The following is a 23,662-nucleotide window of genomic DNA, read 5'->3' as shown; positions in this document are numbered from 1 at the left end:
GTGGAATCTGGTGATGGACGGACTAATAGGGACTTTTAATCGAATGATTTAAAGTCATGTGATGAGATCGAATGAACAAATCCCTAGAACTAGTGAGACAACGGACTTATAGAGAGGGGCTAAAAGTCCCAACAAATCCACCATAGTCGCCTTCGCACGCAGACGTAAATTAGAGGGGTTGGGTTCTCTAAAGCTGCAGGAATAAATAATTCATGGTGCTATGGTGCCATGTGTATTACTTCAACAGCAGTTATAGAGGCTATACTAGACCTACCTCCCTTGCATTTGATAATAAAAACAAAAAAAAAACAATCACTGAAACTTTGCTATGAAGGGACGCAGGGCGTATGAGTATCACAAGAACTGCGACGAAGGACATTTTTAATGATAAACCAGATCACATGACAAAAAATACCATTTTAAAAATTCATATAGGGTGTCTATTCCAGACGGAAATGTATGGAGAAACAAGGAGTACCATAAATAACAGGGTAACTGGTATACAGATGGGTCCAAAACTAAAGAGGATGTGGAGGCAGGAATATACTCAAATAATCCAAGAATTAACGAACGCTTTGGCTTCGGGAAGAACTGCACCCTTTTCAAGCGGAGATTTGTGCGATACTGCAATGTGCAAAAGGAAATAATAAGATAGATCCATATATTGTCTGACAGGCAAGCGGCACTGAAGGCACTGGCGTGTCAAGAAGTGACGTCTAGGTTGGTGTGGGACTAGAGTGCAACAAATTTAAGTTTGGGAATCTGACTTAGTGTTTATCGCAGGTGGGCGGACTGTTTCTACCAGTGGCGGGCGGAAACAGGTAGATTTAAAATAATTTTTCACAATTACACCCAATTAAGTTAACAATGAATTTGTTAATTTTTATTTTCATAGTTCTTAATCATTATGAAGTTTATAGTCAGTTGCACTCGAAAAATAATGAGTAAAATATTAGGAGTACTTTAATAAATAACAAATTCCTCAATACTTACAATTTATTAACATTACCCCGAAGGAAGGGTTTCAATAACACAAAAGAATAAGTAGTTTATTTTAACTAATTAAGTTATATATTTATTTGTCCAAACAAGAAGTTAGTTATTTAGTTATGATTCCTCGCATGATTCTAAGATCTCTATTCCCGAATTTGAATAACAATCTTCATCCTCAGAAAAGCTTTCTCCGGATAAACCAGTATTAACGACAAATTGCGTTAAGTGGTACAGCGTAGTGTCTAACAAATGTTCTTTTTCAATTTAAATGTTTTTATAATTTTGCGCGTGTTTACATATATTAATCCACGCCTCTAATCACACTTCTTCTGAAAATTTAGTTTTTGATATATTTTCAACATCATTATAAATATTAAATGTTGTATGTTATGAGTTGTCACTCTACCTTTTATCAAAGCTCATATTTTTCGATAGTAAAAAAAATTATCGTAAAAATTATTTTAGAGGATTTTTCGGCGAATTAAAATAAAAATAATCATTGTATATTTTTGCTGAAAGATCTTTAACTCGTTATTAGTTTCGTAGGCAGTCGTTAATAAGCTTTTTATTGAAATTTTTGTCAAAAATAGAATTTGATTTATTATGAAACTTTAAAAGTAATTATGGCTTACATTACTGTTATGGTTATAACAATTGACTTTTTAATTATAAACATGCACCTGGTTAAAAATTCACACGCATATTAACGCACACAGCGTTAGGTACAAATCCAGTCTCTTCTCCAGCCTGAACAATAATCAGCCTTTTGCTCTTAGAAATCGGTTTCTTTAAATTTTTTCCACTTTGATCTGCCCCGTGATATGGTGCAGTATGGCTGATGTGTACCTATATGTCTTTTATTGGTATAAATTATGGTTCTACCCTCAGATCAAAATTGAATTAACTGCTTTAAATATTGTATTCGTTTTGAACGAATATCATAACTTTTCATTAGGACACTCCTATTGTCTTCGGATTTGCACATTGTCTTTGGATTTTCGCCACCTGCAGTTTGTTCGAGATGATTTGAAGAGCATCTGTTCAAAAGTATGATGGTTTTATTTGTTCTTATCTTTTTAGGAGCCATATTGTTAAGTAACTATTATTAATAACTAAAATAAACACACTATAGTTACCCTAAATGACTTAATAATAGTTACACTAATTACTACTACCAATATACTAAGCACTAATCTAAAAAAATTAATAAAATAACCATCACGTCAAATGAAACACTCTCTGCGATACGTACTTCTCAAACTACGATACTGGCAAGCAGTACACTGGTCGTTTCCATGGTAACACTAGTAAACACGATTCACTGCGTATCGTCGAAGTATGAGTCATACCCAAACTTAAATTTGTTGCAGTATACATCAAAGAACTTAACGAACTGGGAGACCGGAACAAGGTTGAGCTTGTCTGGGTACCAGGACATCAGGGCATCGAAAGCAACGAAAAAGCAGATTAACTTGGAAAAAGAGGATCGAATGAATCAAACGAACTGGCTGTAACTCTGGAAATACCAACGGCTGCAGTTCGTAGTCCTGTACTGGATCAGAGAGAATCATGAACGATATTGGGAGATAATCCCAAAACAAACCCGTCGAAAACTCTTCATTGGTGGACCATGTAGAAAAAGAACAGAGTAACTGCTTTACATGACAGGAACAAACTGAAAACAGTAACAGGAATGTTGGCCGGGCATGCACCAATAAAAGAATTCCTGAATAAAATAGGCATTTACAATGAAGACCTTAACTGCAGAATCTGTGATAAGGAACTAGAAACTGTAAAACATGTATTATGCGATTGCGAGGCGCTGAACCGTAAAAGAAAAAAAACTGTATGGGCAACCAAGAGGACACCCTGGTATATTTAGGACACAGCAAGCAAAAGACCTGTAAAAACTTCTACAGTGTACAAAAAGTCTAGACTGGGGGTAGGAAATAACAATGGGCAGCAAACACAATAAACTTCAGTGATAACGGAGATTTTTTTATCAGTCGGGTCCAGGGAGAAAAAAAGGGTTTAGTAGACGGTACTATAGACTAGCGCGAAGCTTTATATTAATCAACAAAATTGCTGTGGTTACTATTCTATTTACAATTTTATAATATTTTCAATCCAATTTCTATTCAGCAGAAGATACACCTATCTTGTTTGACCTTTTTTCATGCTTTATTGCATTTGTTAGTAAGATATTTTTTTACGTTTCCTGTACAAAAAATTATGAAACATTTCAAAAATCAAAATAACAAATTATAGTCTGTTTTGACATTTTGTGTACTTAACGGCCACCCCTCGTTAGCTACACAAATGGACTCTTTCGCTGTGACTGTATAAAATAGGAAAATCTTTTACTGATAACCCTTTTATCGCACTTTATACAATATTCGAACTGATAATTACCAAAATCCAACATTGTATTTATATTTATATTAAATTATGAAAATATAAATAAATATCATTTGATAGTAAATTCAATTATTATATAAACTAAATAAGATGTTTAAAATGACAAGTTATATTAAAAATATTTTTAAAATATAATATACTCAAAATTAAATAAAGTAATTTTATTATCTATGTATTTTTTATTTTTTAATGAAATTCAATTAATTATTATGTTTGCTCCTAACGCCACCTGTTAACCTACGAGACCATATATTAATAATAAAATAGTATTTAATTAAATAGTAAATTTAATTATTATATAAGGTAAATAAGATATTTAAAAATAATAATTATATTTATATAAAATTATTTTAAAACGAGAATTATTATAAAAATTGAAACAGATGATTCAATGTTGTTATTAATCGGATGACATTTATTACTTGTAATAAATTTTGACAATCTTTACGAATCGAATCTTTTAGTGACAGATATTCTTTTAATTCTTTACTTCTCAGTTAATGTCTATAGTATTTTAGTTATTTTTCATGCAGTTTTAATTGAAACCTGCTTAGAGTAGATATATGATGACTATTATAAAAACGAATTGATCGAGAGTAGTGAACCGATGACAAGAACCGCAATTGTATGACGCTACCCGTGACTACGCTATTTTGTGGAGCTAGTTCCGTGACTCGCCTCAGCATTCTACTGTAGAGAAAAAAATAAAAAAAAACGCTATTATGGAAGCTTCGCTTCAAAAATCTAAATCAATTATAGAGTTTATTTAAAAATGTTACCCTTATATTTCGTTTTCTTATGTAACCGTAATTATAAAATTATTAAAAACATTGACCTCTATAATATCAATGTAAATCTAGTTCTTCGAGATATTTCTGTAACATAGTGTACCCAATATCGTATGATTTCGTAGTTGTTTTTATTTTTTTATGTATTCTATATTTTCATAAAACGTATATTAATGTATAAAAACTGAAATATTTTAAATTAATACTTGTTTCATTATACAGTTTGTCAAATCTAGGAACAAGTTTGAAAATCTTACAATCGCTACGCCCACCTGATGCGCACTAAAATTATCTGAAATTTGTTAGTAGAAGTAAACAACTGAACGTGTACACTTCAAACACGAGTTTTCTTAAAGAACGGTGACAGTGACGTGAAGTGGAATTTAAATCAAAAAGTTATATATTTTTAAATGTATTTTTCTGTTTGTGTACAGCAAAGTTATAAAGTTCGCTAATTGTTTATGAAATCCAATTGAAATTAATTTATTCGTTACAACATCTAGGCCAACGTTATCAAATGCACCTGTAATATCGTTAAAATCTGCCATAGTCATGAAGTTACTAGTAAATCCAGCTAAAGTATCTATTACAATTACTGTTTATGCTTCCAATATTGATCTAGATTTTCTGAAACCATATTGTATCAGGTAGAATATGTTCTTTCTCTAACCAAGACGATTTTTGATAAGCTCCTCGAAGGTTTTCAACATAGATGAATCTAATGATATGGACCTATAAGAGATTTGAATGAAATCCGGTTTGTCGTGTTTTTTTTTATTGAGATGATAACAAACTCCTTCCAATTTTCAGGTATTGTTATTGTTCTGTTGTTTGTCCTATCCGGATTGTATTATATACACTTAAGAGACTTTTTTCTGATATATTGGCAAATTATAAATCATGGAATATGAAATATTTATAACAGGCGAGCAATTGTTGGTATGTTTGATAGATCGTTAAAGTTCTCACAAAATTGTACAATATCGTAAGAGCACAGATTTGTCAATGACGCTTTTACTACTTAAAGAAACTAATGTTAGAGATCCGCTGTTTAGAAAAACAAGACTATATTGGTTTATTGCATCAGATTAAAAATATTCCCATATGTGTCATTAAATTCGCAACTCTAAGAAATTAGGTACCTAGGAATTCCGTGGGTGCAAAAAGTTACCAACGGTAAGGTACTTCGGCGCATGAGTAAACAAAAAGAATTACTCAGCATAATCAAAGAGAGGAAAATATAATACTTGGGTTATGTGCTAAAAGGTAAAAGATATGAATTACTCCAAATCATATTGGAAGGTAAAGTGCAGGGTAAAAGATCAGTTGGAAGACGCCAGAACTCGTGTCTAAAAGACCTGAGGAGATGGTTTGACCGCTCATTCACAGCATGAATTACTCAGCATAATCAAAGAGAGGAAAATATAATACTTGGGTTATGTGCTAAAAGGTGAAAGATATGAATTACTCCAAATCATATTGGAAGGTAAAGTGCAGGGTAAAAGATCAGTTGGAAGACCCCAGAACTCGTGTCTAAAAGACCTGAGGAGATGGTTTGACCGCTCATTCACAGAAATCTTTCGTGCATCAGTTTCCAAAGCTACAATTGCCATTTGGATCGTTAACCTTCGAAAGGAGACGGCGCAATAAGAAGAAGAAGAAGAAGAAACAAGGTCGGCATTAACACTACCTGCTATTAGAAAAGATTTTGATACAGTAGCAAAAAATTCATTCCACTCCTGCATTGTTCATTTCTTTTTTGGTTCAATATATAATGAAGCTAAACGAATGGTTTTTTATTAAGGAACAGCGTAAGAGCAATACATTTATGAGAAAAATTTATTTTAGTATTTATTATTATTGTTTTATAATAAATGTTTGCTTTAATTAACATGGCTAATTAAATCCATCATTAAAATAATAACAATAGTAGCCATATTTTTGTTTACCAAACTTTATTGGTTATTATTACCTTCTTTTATATTTGTTGGTTTTTATTTTGTAATAGTATTTTTTACTTTATTTATAATTTTATTTAATTATAATATTGACTTGTTTAGTGTATTTAGTGTAAGAACATATATTGGAAATACAGGTAAACCATACAGGAAATTAAAAAAAGCTAATGAGTAAAAAGTAAATGCATGTAATTTTTTAAAAATTACCTACCTTTCTGTATCACTTAAAATTTAAAAGACATTAATGGATTACGCCTAATTCAACAAAAATTTTCTTGCTAATGACTCAACTCAACACTATTTGTATATTACAGTTAAATAGCAAAACAGATCAAATTTTTCTTAGCTTTCTATTTAAAAACTCATTAAATTCATAGCCTTCCTAACGATACCGAAATTGATATGTTATAATAAATTAAAATAAAATAAACTTTTGAGGAAGACTGTACCGTTACCACAAAGTCGAACGTCTACCTGTTCCCATTCTGTCTCTCCGAATACTTTCTCCGTCTGTTCTCTGCGTCGATGGCTAAGATTTTGAAACTTTTTCCTACATTTGACAAATAATAGTACACCTATATTATTTGTAGTATCGTGCTGAACAATGGTATCGTTCTAATATACTAATCACTATACTCTGATTTAGGTTTGTGGTAAGGGATTCTGCCATAGACAAAGTCTAATTACCCACATATCTTTACATACAGGCATCAAACCCTATCAATGCGAAGGATGCGGTAAATCATTCAGTTGCGTTGGCAACTTATTGAAACACAGACGTACTCATGCAGATAGTTGTGGAGCCATACCTATGACTAGTCATCGAGTTCAAAATCCTTCCACTAAAATTAAAGTAAGAATAAATACTCCCGCATCCTCGAAGTTAAAACGTATGCAGATGAAAAAGGAACTTGAAGAAAAACTTGCTAATTTAGATAAGGAAATAAATGAAGATAGGGATGAAGATGTTAAAGAGGAAGAGGTCAAGGTAAATATTGGATTAAGTTCAATTTGAAAAACGTTTATTGTGCATGTGTTTATCTATATATTTTAATTTTGAAAATATTCTGATCTCCCGTGATTTGTTCGGAATGAAGTAATTTTCATTTCATAATTATTTTTTAGTCCGAAGATGATAGTTCTAGTGAAAATACTGTTGTACAAAGGAAAGATGTTTCCAAACCGGAAGAAGACAATAACGACGTTAAAAAAGAATCATCGGATGATGACTTTTATAATGACACTGATAGTGATCCAGATTATTTAGAAGCAGATGATGACGATGATTTTGATATTTTCGAAAAAAAGAAATCCGTTAAATCGAAATCTCGTAAACGTCGAACTATTTCTATTCAAGATGAAGATGTAGAAAATTTTATAAAAATACGAAAACTAGGTAGGTTAATCATGACACTTTTGTCAATTTCCAGAATTTCAGAAGGTAAAAGTTGTTTTAAAATGTGTTTTAATTCATCGTTAGTGTCATTTTATTGAAGTAATACAGTAATACCCAGCTTTATTTATGAGTTAATGAAGAATAGAATTAACATTTAAAATAACCTTCATTCAATCTGTAGTTCAGTTTGCCAAACTTTTAATTCATAGTCAAATTTGATTTTTTTAATTAAAACGTTTTCGTGAGGGGAAAAAATAAATATACCGTTGGATTTGCCTACTTGTGCAATTTGTAAAATTTTTATAAGCGTTTTTAAAAACTGTATACGGGGTGACATTTTTGATACCGTATACAGGGTGATTTTTTCCAGTTTCGTGACACCTGCCACGAAATCCTAGAAATTGTTCGTCGATGGTCACATATGAACTAGCTTTATAATTTTTGACATAGTTTTCAATAAACAAGTTCCAAATTTTAGCTATTTAGATGCAAAACTACTTTCTTTTACGTTCTTCTTTTGTCAAGAAGTTATCAAATCGTAAAGAATTGATCACAAAGTTAAACATTTCTTTACTTATCGTTGCTTTATATATATGGCCACAATAAGTGCCATGAAACAAAACATCAACTGAGAGGTGATTATTTTTTAAAGCCGCAGAAATTTTTTTTGATTTAAACTGATGTCAATTGGTACTCTATATGCTTAGCAGTACGAAAATTTCATCTCATACCCATCGAGCAAAAAGACCAAGAGGGAATGTAAAGGTAGTGGGGGCAAAAATATTGTTAGACGGGAAGTGCCATTTTAAGAGGCCACATTAAACAAGGAAAGAGAGTCTCTTTCCTTGTTTAAGAAATCAAATTTTAAAATTTTCAAACTTTGTACTAATTCCATTAGATAAATTAGAACCCGTACACCACTGTATGATTATTGTGAAGTGTCGTAAAATTTAAATTTGGCACCTTTGCGTTTCCGGATATGTCCGGCATATTAAGAGGCCACTTTTATGAATTTTGGTCTCCTTTTCATAACGATTAGATTCCCTCTTTTGTCTTTCTGCTCGATGCCCATACCCGAGCCGTAGACTCCACCCATATAGGTACAATGGGTACCTCTGTAAAATCAAGGTTAATAAAATACGGATGAAGCATAGTATAAACATAAACATAGTAAATACCAATACTAACGCAGTACTGTAGAGAACAGATCCTGCTATGAAATTTAAAAGAAACGATAACAAAAGAAAAATATTATTGTTTAAAGTGGAAATTTCATGTCTTACTGTTCCAAATATTTATTTGTTTTAGAAAAGGGAAAAACGGCAATGTGTATATATTGCAATAAAGAATACAGTAATTTTAAGTGGTTGTTTAAACATGAACAAGAACATAAAGAGAATGGTGATATTAAAGAGGAAAGCACAGTCGTTCATACGTGCGACTCTTGTAACAAATCTTTCGAAACTGAAGTTGATCTTAAAGAGCACGAGAAATCAGAACACCCTAAAGAATTAGGTAAGTAATTGGAGCGACATTTTCCTATTTCTTACTTATATAATCCAGACATATTTTCCTGTTTAAACTTTAAGGTCCTAGAAATCCCTAGCAATTATCCATTAATTCCGGTCGTCATGTCACTTGAATTTTATAAGATAAATCTATTTTGGTGACAAGCGCAGTTTCTTTTCTATTATTTACATCTACAATAGAATGTTGTTGAAATAATTAGGAAAGCATAAATTATTTAGCTTATTTTGGCGACTTTTTTTTAAAATATTTTTTCGTTAATCACTTACACATGCAACAACTGTTGTACCATAATGCCAACATCAATCTGAAGCAATACGATATTTGCGAAGAAACAATTTCACCATCTAAATTTCTAACAAACTCCTACAAAACAAATTACTACAAACTAAACCTCAGTTTAGAAAACAATGATTATTTTAATAACTTTGACCTTCTTGTAATTATCATACTTAAGTTGGTATGACAAAAAACATTAAGAAATTCAAAATGATCTCAATCCAAAAAAAAAAAATGTACCACAACCTTGCACAGTAGACGGACACATTTTAGAACAGGTCCACAAGTTCAAATACCTGGTATGTTGGATCGATAGCATTCTAAATCGTAATCTAGAAATAAGATCAAGAATCGAACAGGACAAAAAATCTTTCGAAAAAATCAAAAGACTTATATAATTCTCGAATTCAACTTAAAACTCGACTACGTTTATCAAAATGTTACTTCTGGTCGACTCTCCTCTAAGCAGTTGAAACGTGAATCATTAAAACCTAAACCGTAAATAAATTGAAGGTATTTGAAATGAGGATCTACCGGAGAATCCTCAAGATTTCATGGACATCGCATACCTCAAACGAAGAAGTGCCACATAGAGGAACGAGAACTTTTTAACACAGTGAAAGTTAGAAATACATCGTACCTAGGCACATACTGAGAAATAATAAGTGCAAATATGCTCAATTAATAGTGAAAGGAAAGATCGAGGGAAAGAGCTTACTAGGAAGGAAAAGACTATCGTGGCTTAGAACGATCCGACAATGGACAGGGCTAATTTTTGGGTAGCTCTGCTAAAGTATTCCCAGTAGCTCTGCTGTTTCAATGTTGCAAAATGATTGATAGGTCGAGGTCTTGACGTTTTTCGCCGATGTGACTGCACAATTAATTTTGTTATTTTTCTTAGAACCGTAAAAGCAGTGGTATAAATTCTTCAATCTTAACTTGACTAACAATATTGTCGAAAAGTTGTTGCACAGATTTTAGGTGTGACATGCTTAGAATCGTGACTTAGGAAGGTGTTTATTTTTGAGATAGTTTTATTTCCTGGTGGAAGTGAGGAGATTTTGTTAAAAAACGTTCTTGCCAACTCAGTCTTTTGTAAGAGAGGTCACAGCAGTAAATGAGTTCTGTTGGTACTTAAAAATGAAAAAGGGTTATACCAGTTTGTTAGGAGTAGCTTATTTTCTAGCGGCGAAAATCGGTGGTAGTTGTTGATGTCTAATCCAAAGCAAAGGTACGTTGGTTTCAACATACAAACTGTCTAAGACTGGACTGGATCTGAACCCACTCAAGCATAATTTGAACTGTTAAGGTATATTTTTAAATACTTGATCGTTTCCACTTACCTTTAATATATTCGATTTCGAGCTGGAAAGTTTATAGATATACTTTAAAAATATAGTTATAATTTATAAATATAGAGGATAGATATGGGTGTATACGAGCATGGCTCGATTAAAATTCTATGCGGTTTTTGTGTTCGAGTTCTTGTTGCAAACAGCACGATAAAATTAGAATAATTTTGCAAGACCATTAAAGGTCTTTGAGAAAGATAAAATGAATATTATCAGTTCAAGCTGAGGATTTATTAAGGGTTTATAAAGCCCAGGAAAGTAAAAGGAAGGTTCTAAGTTCTAGGCTGGTATGTTAAATTTTGGGCCCAGTGCCATTTATGCTTTTATTTTGGAAGTATGACAACAAAGAGCTAATATTGACAGATGTGGTGAGCGGGGGTTATGGATAGAATTGAATACGTGTTCCAACAAATAAACGGCAATATGGAACAAATTAACTACAAATTAGATACCGTGATTTTAAAAAGGGAAATGATCGAGGAAAAAAATAAAACTTTGAAAGAACAGGTGACGACAACACAAGAAGCTCGAATTCAAGTACTAGGGAGAGATGTCAGAACAAAAAAACCTTGTAATTAAAGGTATCAATGAAAATGGAAACGAATGCGAAAATGAAGAAAGAAAAAAATAGCAACTGTAATGTAAAAAATTGGTGTAGTTGTTCTTCTTTAAGTTCCATCTTCTATCGAAGATTGGAAATCATCATGGCTGTGCGGACTCTGTTGACTAAAGCTCTAAATAGTTCCGCACTACTGCATTCAAACCAATCCATCAAGTTTTTAAGCCACGATATTCTGTATAGTTGTAGGTAAGATAAAACCAAGGTATACAGGAAATTAACAGAATTGGTGTACCTGAATCTGATAGAAACATACATAAATAAAATGTTACGAATGGAAAAAAATTAAAGGGAACAAATATTTGAATAAGCCAGGATTATTCCAGAAATATCCCTTAGTTAAAAGAAGCAAAAAACCGATGATAAAAGGCTTTTTTGTAATATAATGAACTTATTTTACTTAATAAATTAATTATTGATGGCGAGGAAAGTGTGTCGAAGAACAAATAAGTAAAATGACCAGAACAGTTTCGAAAAAAAAAAATAATAATAATAATAATAATAGTACTGCTAACGTCAGACATATGGCTATATACCAGGCGAAAAAGAGAAAAAGTGAAAGTAAGTTGAAAGATCATTTACAAAAATAGATTTCTAGGAAAAAAACAATAAAAAACAACAGAACATTTAATAAAATAGACCAAGAAGTTTTTATAGGAACATGGAATCTGAAGGGAATTTATGAAGCAGGTTTCTGTAAACAACTTAATGCAAAAGAGATAACCTCGACATAATAGCCCTTTAAGGAACAAAATTAAAAGGAAATGACGTGATAGAATTAGAAGATTATTTAATATTTAAAAGCGGAATAGACATAACGATGCCAAGAATTGATTACTACATTATTATAAATAAAAGCCTTAAAGCATCGGTAGTGGACTTTTGGCCTATAACTGAATGAATGTACTACTTGCGAACAAGAGAAAAATTACAAAAAATATGTATTATATCATAAAAAATAAACAATATTAAAAAAGCATGAGTATGCATGCACAATCTGAAGAAAAAAATATCGATGTAAGGAGGAATATTAGGACGTACTAGATAGAGAATTCAAAAAATACCTAGATATGATACAGAAATAGTAATGCGTGATGCAAACGCAAAAATAGGAAAGGAAAAGATATTAAAGACCGTAGTAGGCAAGCACAGCAAATATGAGGAAGCGACAGAAAATGGCCGAATTTTAATAAACATTCAGAATTGACAAGTTGGTTCTATGTTCTGTCTAGGACACGCTTATAATTCTATAGACTCTAATTTCGAAGGCTTCGATCTTACTCTTATCGATTTTTTTGAGAGCCCATGTTTCAGTTGCGTATGTAACACTGGGAAAAATAAGGGTATTGGCCAGACTGGGCTTAGTATTCTTGTTATTGTTCGGTCTTTCCATATTTTAATTAATTTAGCTGTTGCGGTTTCGATCATTGCTAGTCTACGCATGATTTCTGAGAAGCAATCGACATTGTTGGTTATCAGGGAGCACAAGTATACAAACCTGTCTACCACCTCGAAATTCGCCACTTGGTGTATGTGCGATAGATTATTATTTGCTCTGTCTACAATCACTATTTTTGTTTTCCGGTATTGATCTGAATTCCGAATTCTTCGGTGATGGTAACCGTTTCGACTTCATTCGCTGCTAGTAGAAGTGTTTCAGCATATATATACATATATATATATATATATATATATATATATATATATATATATATATATATATATATATACATATATTATATAGGAGGCAATATATGTGCCTTATGTTGTGACATGTTTTTTATTAATTTTTATCTCCGCGGAAGAGATAATAAAGGTGGTGGGGTTAATTTTGCTTGTGAGTTAAATCGTCTGTATTGATGAAAAACATGGCTAGTTGTTAAACTACCTAACTTTTGTATTATCCAACATAAACGAATGAATAGAAAAACAAAATGTTGAGAAAACATGAGGCTATAGTTAGGTTTTAATTTCAATATTTTATAAATGCTAGAATATTCCTCAGGGTGATGCAAACTTTAAGAAAAAGACACAGTTTAATTCGTACACCCCGTATACAATGAAAATTTACCTGTTTAGCAACCATATTATAACGATATTGTCAAGAAATAAGGCTATAACATATTAAAAAAATCACTTAAATCGGACAAAAGGTTTAGGAGATATAAGACATCAAAAATTACCAATTTTTAAGGTGGCCGGTATATCGATATACCTTTTTTGGTTTTCTTTTTTGCGAGACATGCGATTACATTTTACTTTTATTATTCACTCGCATTATCCTTTTCCATTTGTTTTAAACGTTTCAACGTTTGGCATTCCTTTCCCCAGGTAGCTGTAGCCTTCTCCGTGGTTATTGTTAGTTGTTGCCCTGGAAACCATCAGGGTCTTCTAACTCTAACGCCACAAATTGGTCGCATTGCTCCTGTGGTGATCCTTTCCCAAGTTAACATGCTACTTTTCTAACTTGGCTGCACCGTACTGAAGACGACCAATAGTCAGAAATACGTATATACGGTTGCCTTCCATCGATATACCTTTTTTGGTTTTCTGTTTTGCGTGACATGCCATTACATTTTACTTTTATTATTCACTCGCATTATCCGTTTCCATATATATATATATATATATATATATATATATATATATATATATATATATATATATATATATATATATAAGTAAACGTTAAATATTGGGTTTACAGCAATAAAAAATGAAACGTGTACTCTTGTAAATTTTTAATCCAAGCTTTCGGACATTGGTTATGTCCTTCATCAGGGAGCTACAAATGTGATGAATAGTTTGTTAACGTTGGTATAATTAATTAAAAAATTCACTACTTACAAACTTAATGAGGTTGTATCATCAATGATGTTATATAATGTTGATAAAATTTATCACAGTATGTCATCTTTGTTCAATATAAAACCTATTTCTATATTTAAAATTAAAAAATTACTTTACATTCACAACACTTAATTATTATAAACACATTCATGAAATTGTTATTCTTAATTTTATTCTATCGCCATTAGTTTTTGTCAAGACAATCCACTGGTTTTTATTATTGGTTTTTCAAAACTCTTCGTGTGTAAATTTAAAAATATTCGTATTGACAAGTGAATATCCCACACCACTAATATCAAGCAACTGGCAGTTCAGCAAATTATAGGCCTATCATTAGGTGTATCGTGGCAATATAAATTATTGTATCTTTATTAATATCATAAAGGAGTGAAATTTTAACCTATCAGTGTTCATAAAAATATACTATAGATAATATATAGATATAAATATACTAAAGAACCTATAAAATATATTAAAATTATAAAAAAAATAAGGAATAAAAATAACGTATTTACCAAAAGTAAAAAGTAATTTTTGCAAGATAGTATTGGTGACTTACCCCTTACTAAGGATTTTCATGAATTGTAATGGAATATAAAATATTGAAATGGAATATAAATTGAACCCTACATTTGTGTTTACTAGAAAAGTAGGGAAGACATATCTTGTTGACAAGATGACAACTGTCACAAACTCTACCATTGCACAGTGAGGCAGAATTCCGAAAAAGTGGCAAAAAGTCGATTTAAGAATTTTAGTAAAATATGTACGTCATGGTCATCTCATTGTATCAAAGTAAGTTGGATTTAAATTTTATTATATTTGGCCGAATACTTTTATTTTGATAGAGATTGGAATATAAGAGCAAGCCTTAAATCAGGTGAACAACATATATATTATTAAAATGCTATAACTTTTAAAATTCATAATATATTTCTTGAGTTTTACTATTTAGTGTTTCTTGGTTAATATTTTTAAGTATTTGTAAATATTATTAGCCATTTAATATTACACAAATTAAAGTTGAATATTTTTAAATTTTTGTAGGTTAAAACTTGCTATCGATGGACTGGAATCAGAGATACCACTTCCTAATAAAATTGACTTTACACCAATATATTCTCATATTACCGTCATCATCCCTTCGAAAAAAACCTCACACTTTTTACCACTTCGGCGAAATAGCCGTTGAATTCCAACGAACAGCAGTGATGTGAGACGGGACGAGTTTTCTCCTCTGTGAATAACTTTTTGTCTAAGCTAGAAATGCATATTTCTAATGTTAAGGATGAGGAACTGCGACAATTGAGAACATATGTATCGGCACTCAATAGCAAACATAAGGAGAAATGAAATGGCGTGAAAAGAACAAAGACAAAGTACGAGTCAAAATATAAAAATTGGCTGGAATCTGATTTTAATATTCCTTACATTGATTAATTATTAATCATTGATTATTAATAAGAAACATGACAACGATCCACTGAAACTCATTATGGCATGCCGTCATTTAGCAAGAATTTCAGGACAAAAAAATATAGTTGCAGTTGTATGTAACAAAATATTTGAAAGATTCTAAAATTGCACCAAAAATTGTCTTATGAGCCAAGACCAATAATCATTAAAATGACTTCTCTAGAAGGATTAACATACTTGCTAGACCGAAATATATCCAAAAACGATTACATTAGTATGCGTTTGACTGTGAATATTTTTTCAACGTATGCTGCAATTGCAGCTGCAAAGGCGGAATGTAGACCGCCAAGAGTTTTTAAAATTACATATACTGTGGCGGAAGTTCCTTCGCAATCTCTATTAAAGCACATGGCAGGAATAATTATAAAATTTCAAAAAGATGTCATCATTGAGAGCATAGAATGCTCTCAATTTGCTCTTCCATTTTAGTAAAATGGCAGAACTTGAAGCTTTTTTAATTTTTCATGGTGATTTGATAGAAGTTCTGGGCATTCAGCGTATAAACAACGGTATGCACGTATCAGGGTGAGCAATATTAACGATGAAAATGTTTTTGCTACTACGATTATACCGTTACCTCTATCTTAACTTTCTTAAACATTATATTGTGGAATAATAGAGCTTCACAAACTGCAAGATTTTGTCGCCCTTTCAATATTCAATATTGCGTCGAATTAAAAGATCTCATCTTGAATCAATAGATCTCATCTTTAATCAAAAGCAATACATTGAAAATCAAATTGATAAATTATATTAGATAATCCAAAAATTAGAATCCACTTTTCACCTTAATAGATGGTAAAGTTTTGAATATACAAATATTTTGAATAGACGAAGTCGACGCAATCTTGCCTCATCTGTCAAGCAACGCCTAAGCAATTTAATGATCTTGCGAACGATAAATGTGAAACAGAAATCTTTTACCTAATCCAAAATCACTGCAGTACGGAGTTTGGCCTTTGCATTGTTGGATTCGATTTTTGGAGTGTTGTCTGCATATCTCCAACAGACTTATTGTTAAAGTATAACAGATGAGAGGACAGGATGTCAAAGATGCATATGCAAAACGAAAAAAATAGATCCAAACGATTCTTTGTAATAAATTAGGATTAAAAGTAGAGCCAACAGTAGGAGGCAGTGGTACGAGTAATGATGATAACACTGCTCGCAGAGCATTTGAATATCGAAAACTGTTTTCTGAATGTCTTGGACTAGACTATACTTTTGTTTTTACTTAAAAAGCATTGTAACTGCTTTATATTGCAACGTTCCATTAAATATAATTATTTCTAACAAACTGTATATCCGATTACTCATGGTATCCGATGCCATTATCCGTCCATAAAGTTCTTATTCACGGTACTCAGATAATTGAAAATAGGATATTGCCAGTGGGAAAATGTTTGGTGAAGAAGCTTCTGAAGCCCGAAATAAGCATTACAATTCATATAGAAATGAGCATTGTAGAAAACACGATCGTACAGCAAATTTACATAACATGCTTTATAGATTAATGAATACATCAGATCCTATTTTATCTTCTTCTAGTCTTCATCTGCGAATAAAAAATTACAACTTCCCACAGAAGTCCAAGATCTACTTATTGTACCTGAAATAAATGCAAGTTTAAAGGCGGATCATGACGAAGATGAAGAAGAAGACATGACTGAAATTCCCGAAATATTCTCATCATTGCAACTGGACGAAGTTGTGTTATCGGAGGAAGAAGTTGAGGAATAAAACATATTTTCATAAAATATTACCAATTAAAAAAAAATTAAAATAAAAAAAAAATTAAAATAATTTTTATTTATTCTCATATAATTAATTTAATAGAAATTAATTAATTTAATATAATAAATTTAAATTCTATTTTTAATATTATAATAACAGTCTGATCTGTGTAAGGTATTTTACAGGAATTTTCAGTAAGGTCGTAGAGGTTGTTCGTTTATAATTATTATTTTATGTTGCCATATTTTATCCGCCATTTTGAATTTTTAAATTGTAATACCAGATTCGGAATCTGCGACTCCAAAACTTTATTATATTAGTACATAATTTTACAAATATAAACAAAATTAACTTTAGACGGATTTTCTGCCACTTTTTGGGAATTCTATTCCACTGTGCATTGGTTAAAAAGACACCATGTATACAAGGTTATACGAAAAGTAAAGGGAGTATTGAATTAAATTAGTAGGAGGAAATTAGGAAATTGAAATAGAAAAAATAAAACAGGATATTTATCTGCAGACAAATTTTGCGTCAATCTTTGCCTTTATTCTTGGTGTCATTTTTTTTATAATCTATTAGTTATTTTTGTATTTTATGAAGTATTCACTAGTGAATAATCTGAGATATGTAAACGATACAATACTCCTTGTGGACAGCAGAGAAAGGCTGCAAATTGTGATTGATCATTTACGCAGTACTGCAAGAGTTCTGGAATGTCTGTGGACACAAAAAAATAAAAAATCATGGTTGTCGTTAAGAAAAAGATTGAAGATGAACAAATCTACGTTAAAGAAAAGCTTTAGAGGAAGTATCCAGATACAATTGCTTGGGATGTGACTTAAATGAACAATGGGACCGCAGCCTTAAAATGCATTGAAGTGGCCACAAGAGCTTTCAAGCTGCTTTTCAAGATGAAAGCAATATTATGCAATGGAAGACTGGGAATAGAAATTAGAAACAAAGTATTGAGATTCTACGTATTATCTGCTCTTTTATATAGAGCTGAAGTCTGGACAATGTCGAACGCAACTGAAAAAATACTTGCCAGTTTTGAGATGTGGTGTTACGAAAACATTAAGATGAAAAAGGAAATAATTAACACTATGAAGGAAAGAAAAATGAGCCACTTTGGTTACATACTAAGAAATGAAAAATATGAGTTGATGTGATTGGTTATACAAGGAAAAGTAGAAGGATAAAGAGGATCGGGGAGACGACGCTCATCCTGGTTGAAAATTTTAAAGCATTGGAAACAATAGAACTCTTTAGAACTGCTACAGACAGGGTAAAATGGGCAGTGATGATCGTCCTTAAAGGATGAGACACGCGAAGAAGAACAAGAATGCATTATTAGTTAAGCATTTGGTTGCACTACATACTATTTTCAATACCTTACTAATTAGATGTCTTTATCACAGAGCCTTTGCGTTTTTAATCCGTGCGATGATCAGTTTGTCACCTTAGGTTTTTGAAGTGTTTATTTTGATCTTATATTATTTAACGTGGGTTCTTAGAGCTTTTCCATCTTATGTTCGTAGAATATTGAGTAAAATGTGTGTATTTCATATTTGACATAGGTATTCACGTAATCCGACAGATCTCAGTCACTACTTTATTTTTGAAATTTCAATGCTCAACCAGTTAATCAATTTAAAGTACTTTGTAGGTACGCTATATTAGTTGAGGATAAGATAAATAAGTATATATTCAGAGTTATACGATATTATAGATTGATCATAATAGAACGCTTTTATTAAATTAATTAATAAATTTAAGGTAATAATGGAACTTCATTTTTCATTACAAACGGGGAACTTTATGATAAAATTACAGAAAATTTTAACAAACTTGTTTTTAATTACTTGCTTAAGTTATTTACTAACACCTAATTATTATACTATGTATTTTTAAGATATTTCCTGGTCGTCATGTCTCCAAACAGGATTAAAGGAAACAGAAAAGCAAGATCTCATACAAAAACATGCTACGGGTGATTTCATTACAAAATATTCACTGGAGCTTCAGCAACACGAAGTTATTAGCAATATTCAAAAACAAATCTGTTGCGGTCTTTCGGCTATAGATAGTTATTTAAATAAAATTAATAAAAATAAAGAGGAATCCAATTCATTAGATATTCTTAATCTTGTAGATTCAGCCAAAATATTTGCAGATCTCTATTACATTGTTTCGAAGGACGACGTGGACAGCAAAAGTACTTAGTCTGTAGTATTTATGTATTGTGTTTGTCTTTTTATTTATTTATTGTGATATAATATTTAAATGTAGTCTAGTGTATTATACATGTTTTATATTTATCCATATAATGCAACTCAAAATATACAAACTGAGTTTGTTGACTGATCTAATTATTTTAAGCATTTGTGTTTGTCGAAAAAAGTATGCTAAGTGGCATAAGAAAAAGTTTCTTTTAAAAAACGCACAAGAAATTGCGTTGTCAATGATCAGGCAACGACGGTCAAATTTTTTTAGTCAGAATTTAATTTAGGTCAGATTTTTTTTATAATAACCAGAACAAAAATCTGTTTACCGAGTGTACCAATAAAAAGTGTTTTTTATAAAACTCATAAAATATCATCTAAAAATTAAATCAAACACTAGCATTAACCTTTTATAAGAACTTTGTTGAAAAACCAACTACAATTTTATAAAATTGTATTATTTTAAATGAAATCGCTACCCACCCTGCAAATTCCCAAATGTCCGAATATCTTATATTGTCAAAGGCCACACCTCCTTGGCATTCAGACAACTTCCGGTTCCTCAAAAAATCACTTTCATTTCTTCACAAAAATCACTTCTGTTTCCTCATCCGAACAGTCTCATCTCTAGACTTCGACAAATATTCAAAATGCATATTTTGCATATTCTTGGCAAATATCTGCGGATTTTGCAAATTTATACAAAAATTTGCAGAAAACGCATAAACGTCAATTGCGGATTTCAAATATTTATCTAACCGTATATAATGATATAACTAAGTACCTGAAATTTTGAAAGTTCATTTTATTTCAATATTTCAGTCTTCAATATTATCGATAGTACCCACAGTACATTCAACCAACTTACACCTCTAAACGATTATTGGAATTCGCAGAAAACCTTTCGTTGTAGTAAAAGGCACGGTAAACTGCACTGGAGTACTCCATAATCTTTTCACCTACTTGCTTTGTTTAGAATATTTTTGCCTGTATTATCACTTAATTGAGTTAATTTGTATAAAATGTTGAGCAAAAATTCAAATGGAATTTTAAATATTATTGTTTATGTGGCTAATAATGAATGTATAAATATAATTGTTAACCTCCTGCCGTACAATTATTTTGTAAATAACATTATAATAGTGTACTTACTAATTATTTATATTTATAAATAATCATCATCGTCACTTAATTCACTACCGCTATCATTATGTAAATCTATAATCATTGGATTAATTTCACTAATTTTAATTTCCCGGATCCACCACTCTTCTATTAATTTTTCGCATTTATTTACAGTTTTGGTCCATATTTCTGGAATTGCGGTTTTAAGAGCTTCTTGCTACGTTTCCCTAACTGCATTGTCACTGTATCCACTGCATCCAACATGATTATCATAATACGTTTTACATATATCCCAGATGTGTTCGATGGGATTAAAGTGGCAGTGATACGGCGGTAACCGTAGTACTTGATGTCCATAACTTGATACAATTTGGTCAACTATATAAACTGTTGGTTTTTCATTACTTTCGAAATTTCCAGTAACTCTGATTTGAAGGTGTATTCTGGAAAATTGATATTATTTTTAACTAACCAATTTTTTATGATCGGTACGTTCCACGACTGTTTTGGTTGTTTCTCCAAAATATCCGAATGGTAAAGTGCATTATCTAAAACTATAATTGATGGTTCACTCAGACTAGGTAACAGTTTCTTCTCAAGCCATTTAACAAACATTCTGCATTCATGTTTTCATGGTAATCAGCAGATTTTGATTTTGAAGAAAAAATCAAATCTGCGTTTTCTATAAAGCCTTCTTTCGCTCTTGCACGAAGAATGATGTGTCTTTTACCTTCGTTATCTGTGTGTTTTATTGATTTTATGCTGTCGTCTTGCCAGATTCTTTCAATTCCACCCTTTGCAAATATCCATGTCTCATCTAAGTATACGAATGTTGCATTTTCAGATTTAAGTCTAGTATATTCTCTCAAAAATTTAATTCTTTTGTGAATCACACTACTCCTTTCGCATAAAAGTAACCTAATACTTTCTTTTTTAAATTTAAATCCTAAATCTCTCAACACTTTCCAAAGGCTAGTCCTCTTAATTTCAGAAACTTGTCTTTCTCTTATTTTGGCCAGTAAAGTATCTAAACTGACATGTTGATTGTTTTCAGGCATTCGATACAAAATATTGCGAATTTCAATTTTTTCTCCATCAGGTAAGTCAATGCTCCTAGAATGTTTACGAGTTGTTTTCTTGTCTTCGTGATACTCAGTCACAGTAAGATCTTCTTGAGAATCTCTGACAGTCTTCATTACAGTTTTTAGCTTACTTTCACTTATCCTGAGTGCGTCACAAAGGCGTTGATATATACACATAATGACTTTAAAGGTCCACTATTGTCTCTTTCCATCGTCAAGTATTTATGCACATTTGCAATTAATTCATAAATATATAAAACTTACGTCTAGGCATGATGGTCACTTGAAACTACATGTTTGAATTTCAATATACCGAGTTCAGATCAATATGACTGAAACTTTCTAACCGTTGTGCTTGAGAGGTAAAATATAATATAACCGCTTACAAAGATCCTAAACACATTAAGCAAATTAGCCTAATGATCATTAGGAATGCCAATTATAAGTTAATTATGTTTGATAAAAATGAAGAAATGGTTGGAAACCGTACATCAATAAATTCAAATGTTTTCCACAATTATTTTATTTTTAGTACAAGTATTTTGATTTAAAAATAAAAAGTTGAAAATATTTACCAAAACTCTAAATTTAACCCGTAATTGCAGACGTCTCAAAAACGGTACATTATAAAAGACATAATGGTCAATCTAACCACCACTATTTAAATTGACAAAATGTTCTAGTTTACTCCGAAGTATTTTAAAAAAAAAATTAAAAGTGATATTTTAGTACTTTGTATATCTACTTTGAATATCCTTAGCACGGTAGCATTTGTTTCAGAAAAAAATGATTAAACAAGTAGGTGAATGAAATTTACTTTAAATAACAGCAAGAATACTATTTATTAAAAAAAAGTACCAAAATATGCAAAACCATGGAAAACGGGTTAATGACACATATATTTATTTTATACCTAAAATTTAGCAAAGTGTTAAACATTATGGAGAACACCAGTGCAGTTGACCATGCCTTTTACTACAACAAAAGGTTTTCTGCTAATTCCGTTAATCGTTTAGAGATGTAAGTTGGTTGAATGTACTGTATAGATACTACCTAATATTCTTGGTATTATCGTAGCAGGTAACCGATTATAATCCCTCAATAAAAGAATATTTCAAAGGTTTATTGCGTGGGGTATGAATAGAATTGTCCTTTTGCAAATCATTTTGTTCTCAAAAGTAAAAGTGAAAACTTAAGTATCGCCAGTCGAGGTTGTTTAATTTGTTACCTATTTTGATTTTAAAATGCTGAAAATAACTAATATCGCTGCTTGCATTGAACCTTACAAAGATCTATCTATGGATATTGATGAAGTTTGTTGTTCCGTTTTTGGCAAAATTGTAAGTATTAAATATTTATTACTATTCTATATTTGATATGTTTTAAAATATTTTAAAGATTGCATAAATTAGCGTTAATGAAACGGGAATAATATAAATAAATTTTAATATAATACCAATACCTATTTATGTATATTTTATTATAAAATAAATATTTTAACTATTGCTGAAATATCAGTGACTGCCATGCAATAATCGTGCAGTTACTTGAATGGAATTTCTTCTATGGATGCCTTTAGTTATGATTATGATTAAAAATAAATCGGTTCTAACTGTAGTTATTTATATTAAAAAATCTATTATAGGTTGCATGAAAAAAGAAATTTCGGAGGTAGCTGACGTTCGTGTTATTAATTTTTGCCAAGAAGTAAATAATTTAGAACCAAATATTTTTGTGAATTTAAAATATACTCCCATTACGTCCGTTGGTGTGGAAAGAACTTTACAAATTACTCAATTTACAAAAATATGTACACAGATACATACAAGCTATAAGTGTT

At 31.1% G+C, this 23,662-nt stretch overlaps 1 protein-coding gene across 1 annotated transcript in view; it reads left to right on the top strand.

Moving 5' to 3' along the window:
* LOC140442670 (uncharacterized) overlaps positions 1 to 19,757 on the top strand; it is a 46,977-nt gene extending 27,220 nt beyond the window's left edge. Inside the window, exons 5-8 of the mRNA XM_072533663.1 lie at positions 6,804 to 7,145; positions 7,283 to 7,553; positions 8,862 to 9,068; positions 19,306 to 19,757. Of these exons, the coding sequence (XP_072389764.1) occupies positions 6,804 to 7,145; positions 7,283 to 7,553; positions 8,862 to 9,068; positions 19,306 to 19,616 (1,131 nt within the window). The 3' untranslated portion in view covers positions 19,617 to 19,757. The remainder of the gene's footprint in view (positions 1 to 6,803; positions 7,146 to 7,282; positions 7,554 to 8,861; positions 9,069 to 19,305) is intronic.
* The last annotated feature ends 3,905 nt before the right edge of the window (positions 19,758 to 23,662 follow it).

The sequence above is a fragment of the Diabrotica undecimpunctata genome, chromosome 6, assembly GCF_040954645.1.
Source record: "Diabrotica undecimpunctata isolate CICGRU chromosome 6, icDiaUnde3, whole genome shotgun sequence".
NCBI classification, from domain to species: domain Eukaryota; kingdom Metazoa; phylum Arthropoda; class Insecta; order Coleoptera; family Chrysomelidae; genus Diabrotica; species Diabrotica undecimpunctata.
The sequence above is the reverse complement of the archived record's forward strand: the minus strand, read 5'-3'. Positions and strand labels throughout refer to the sequence as shown.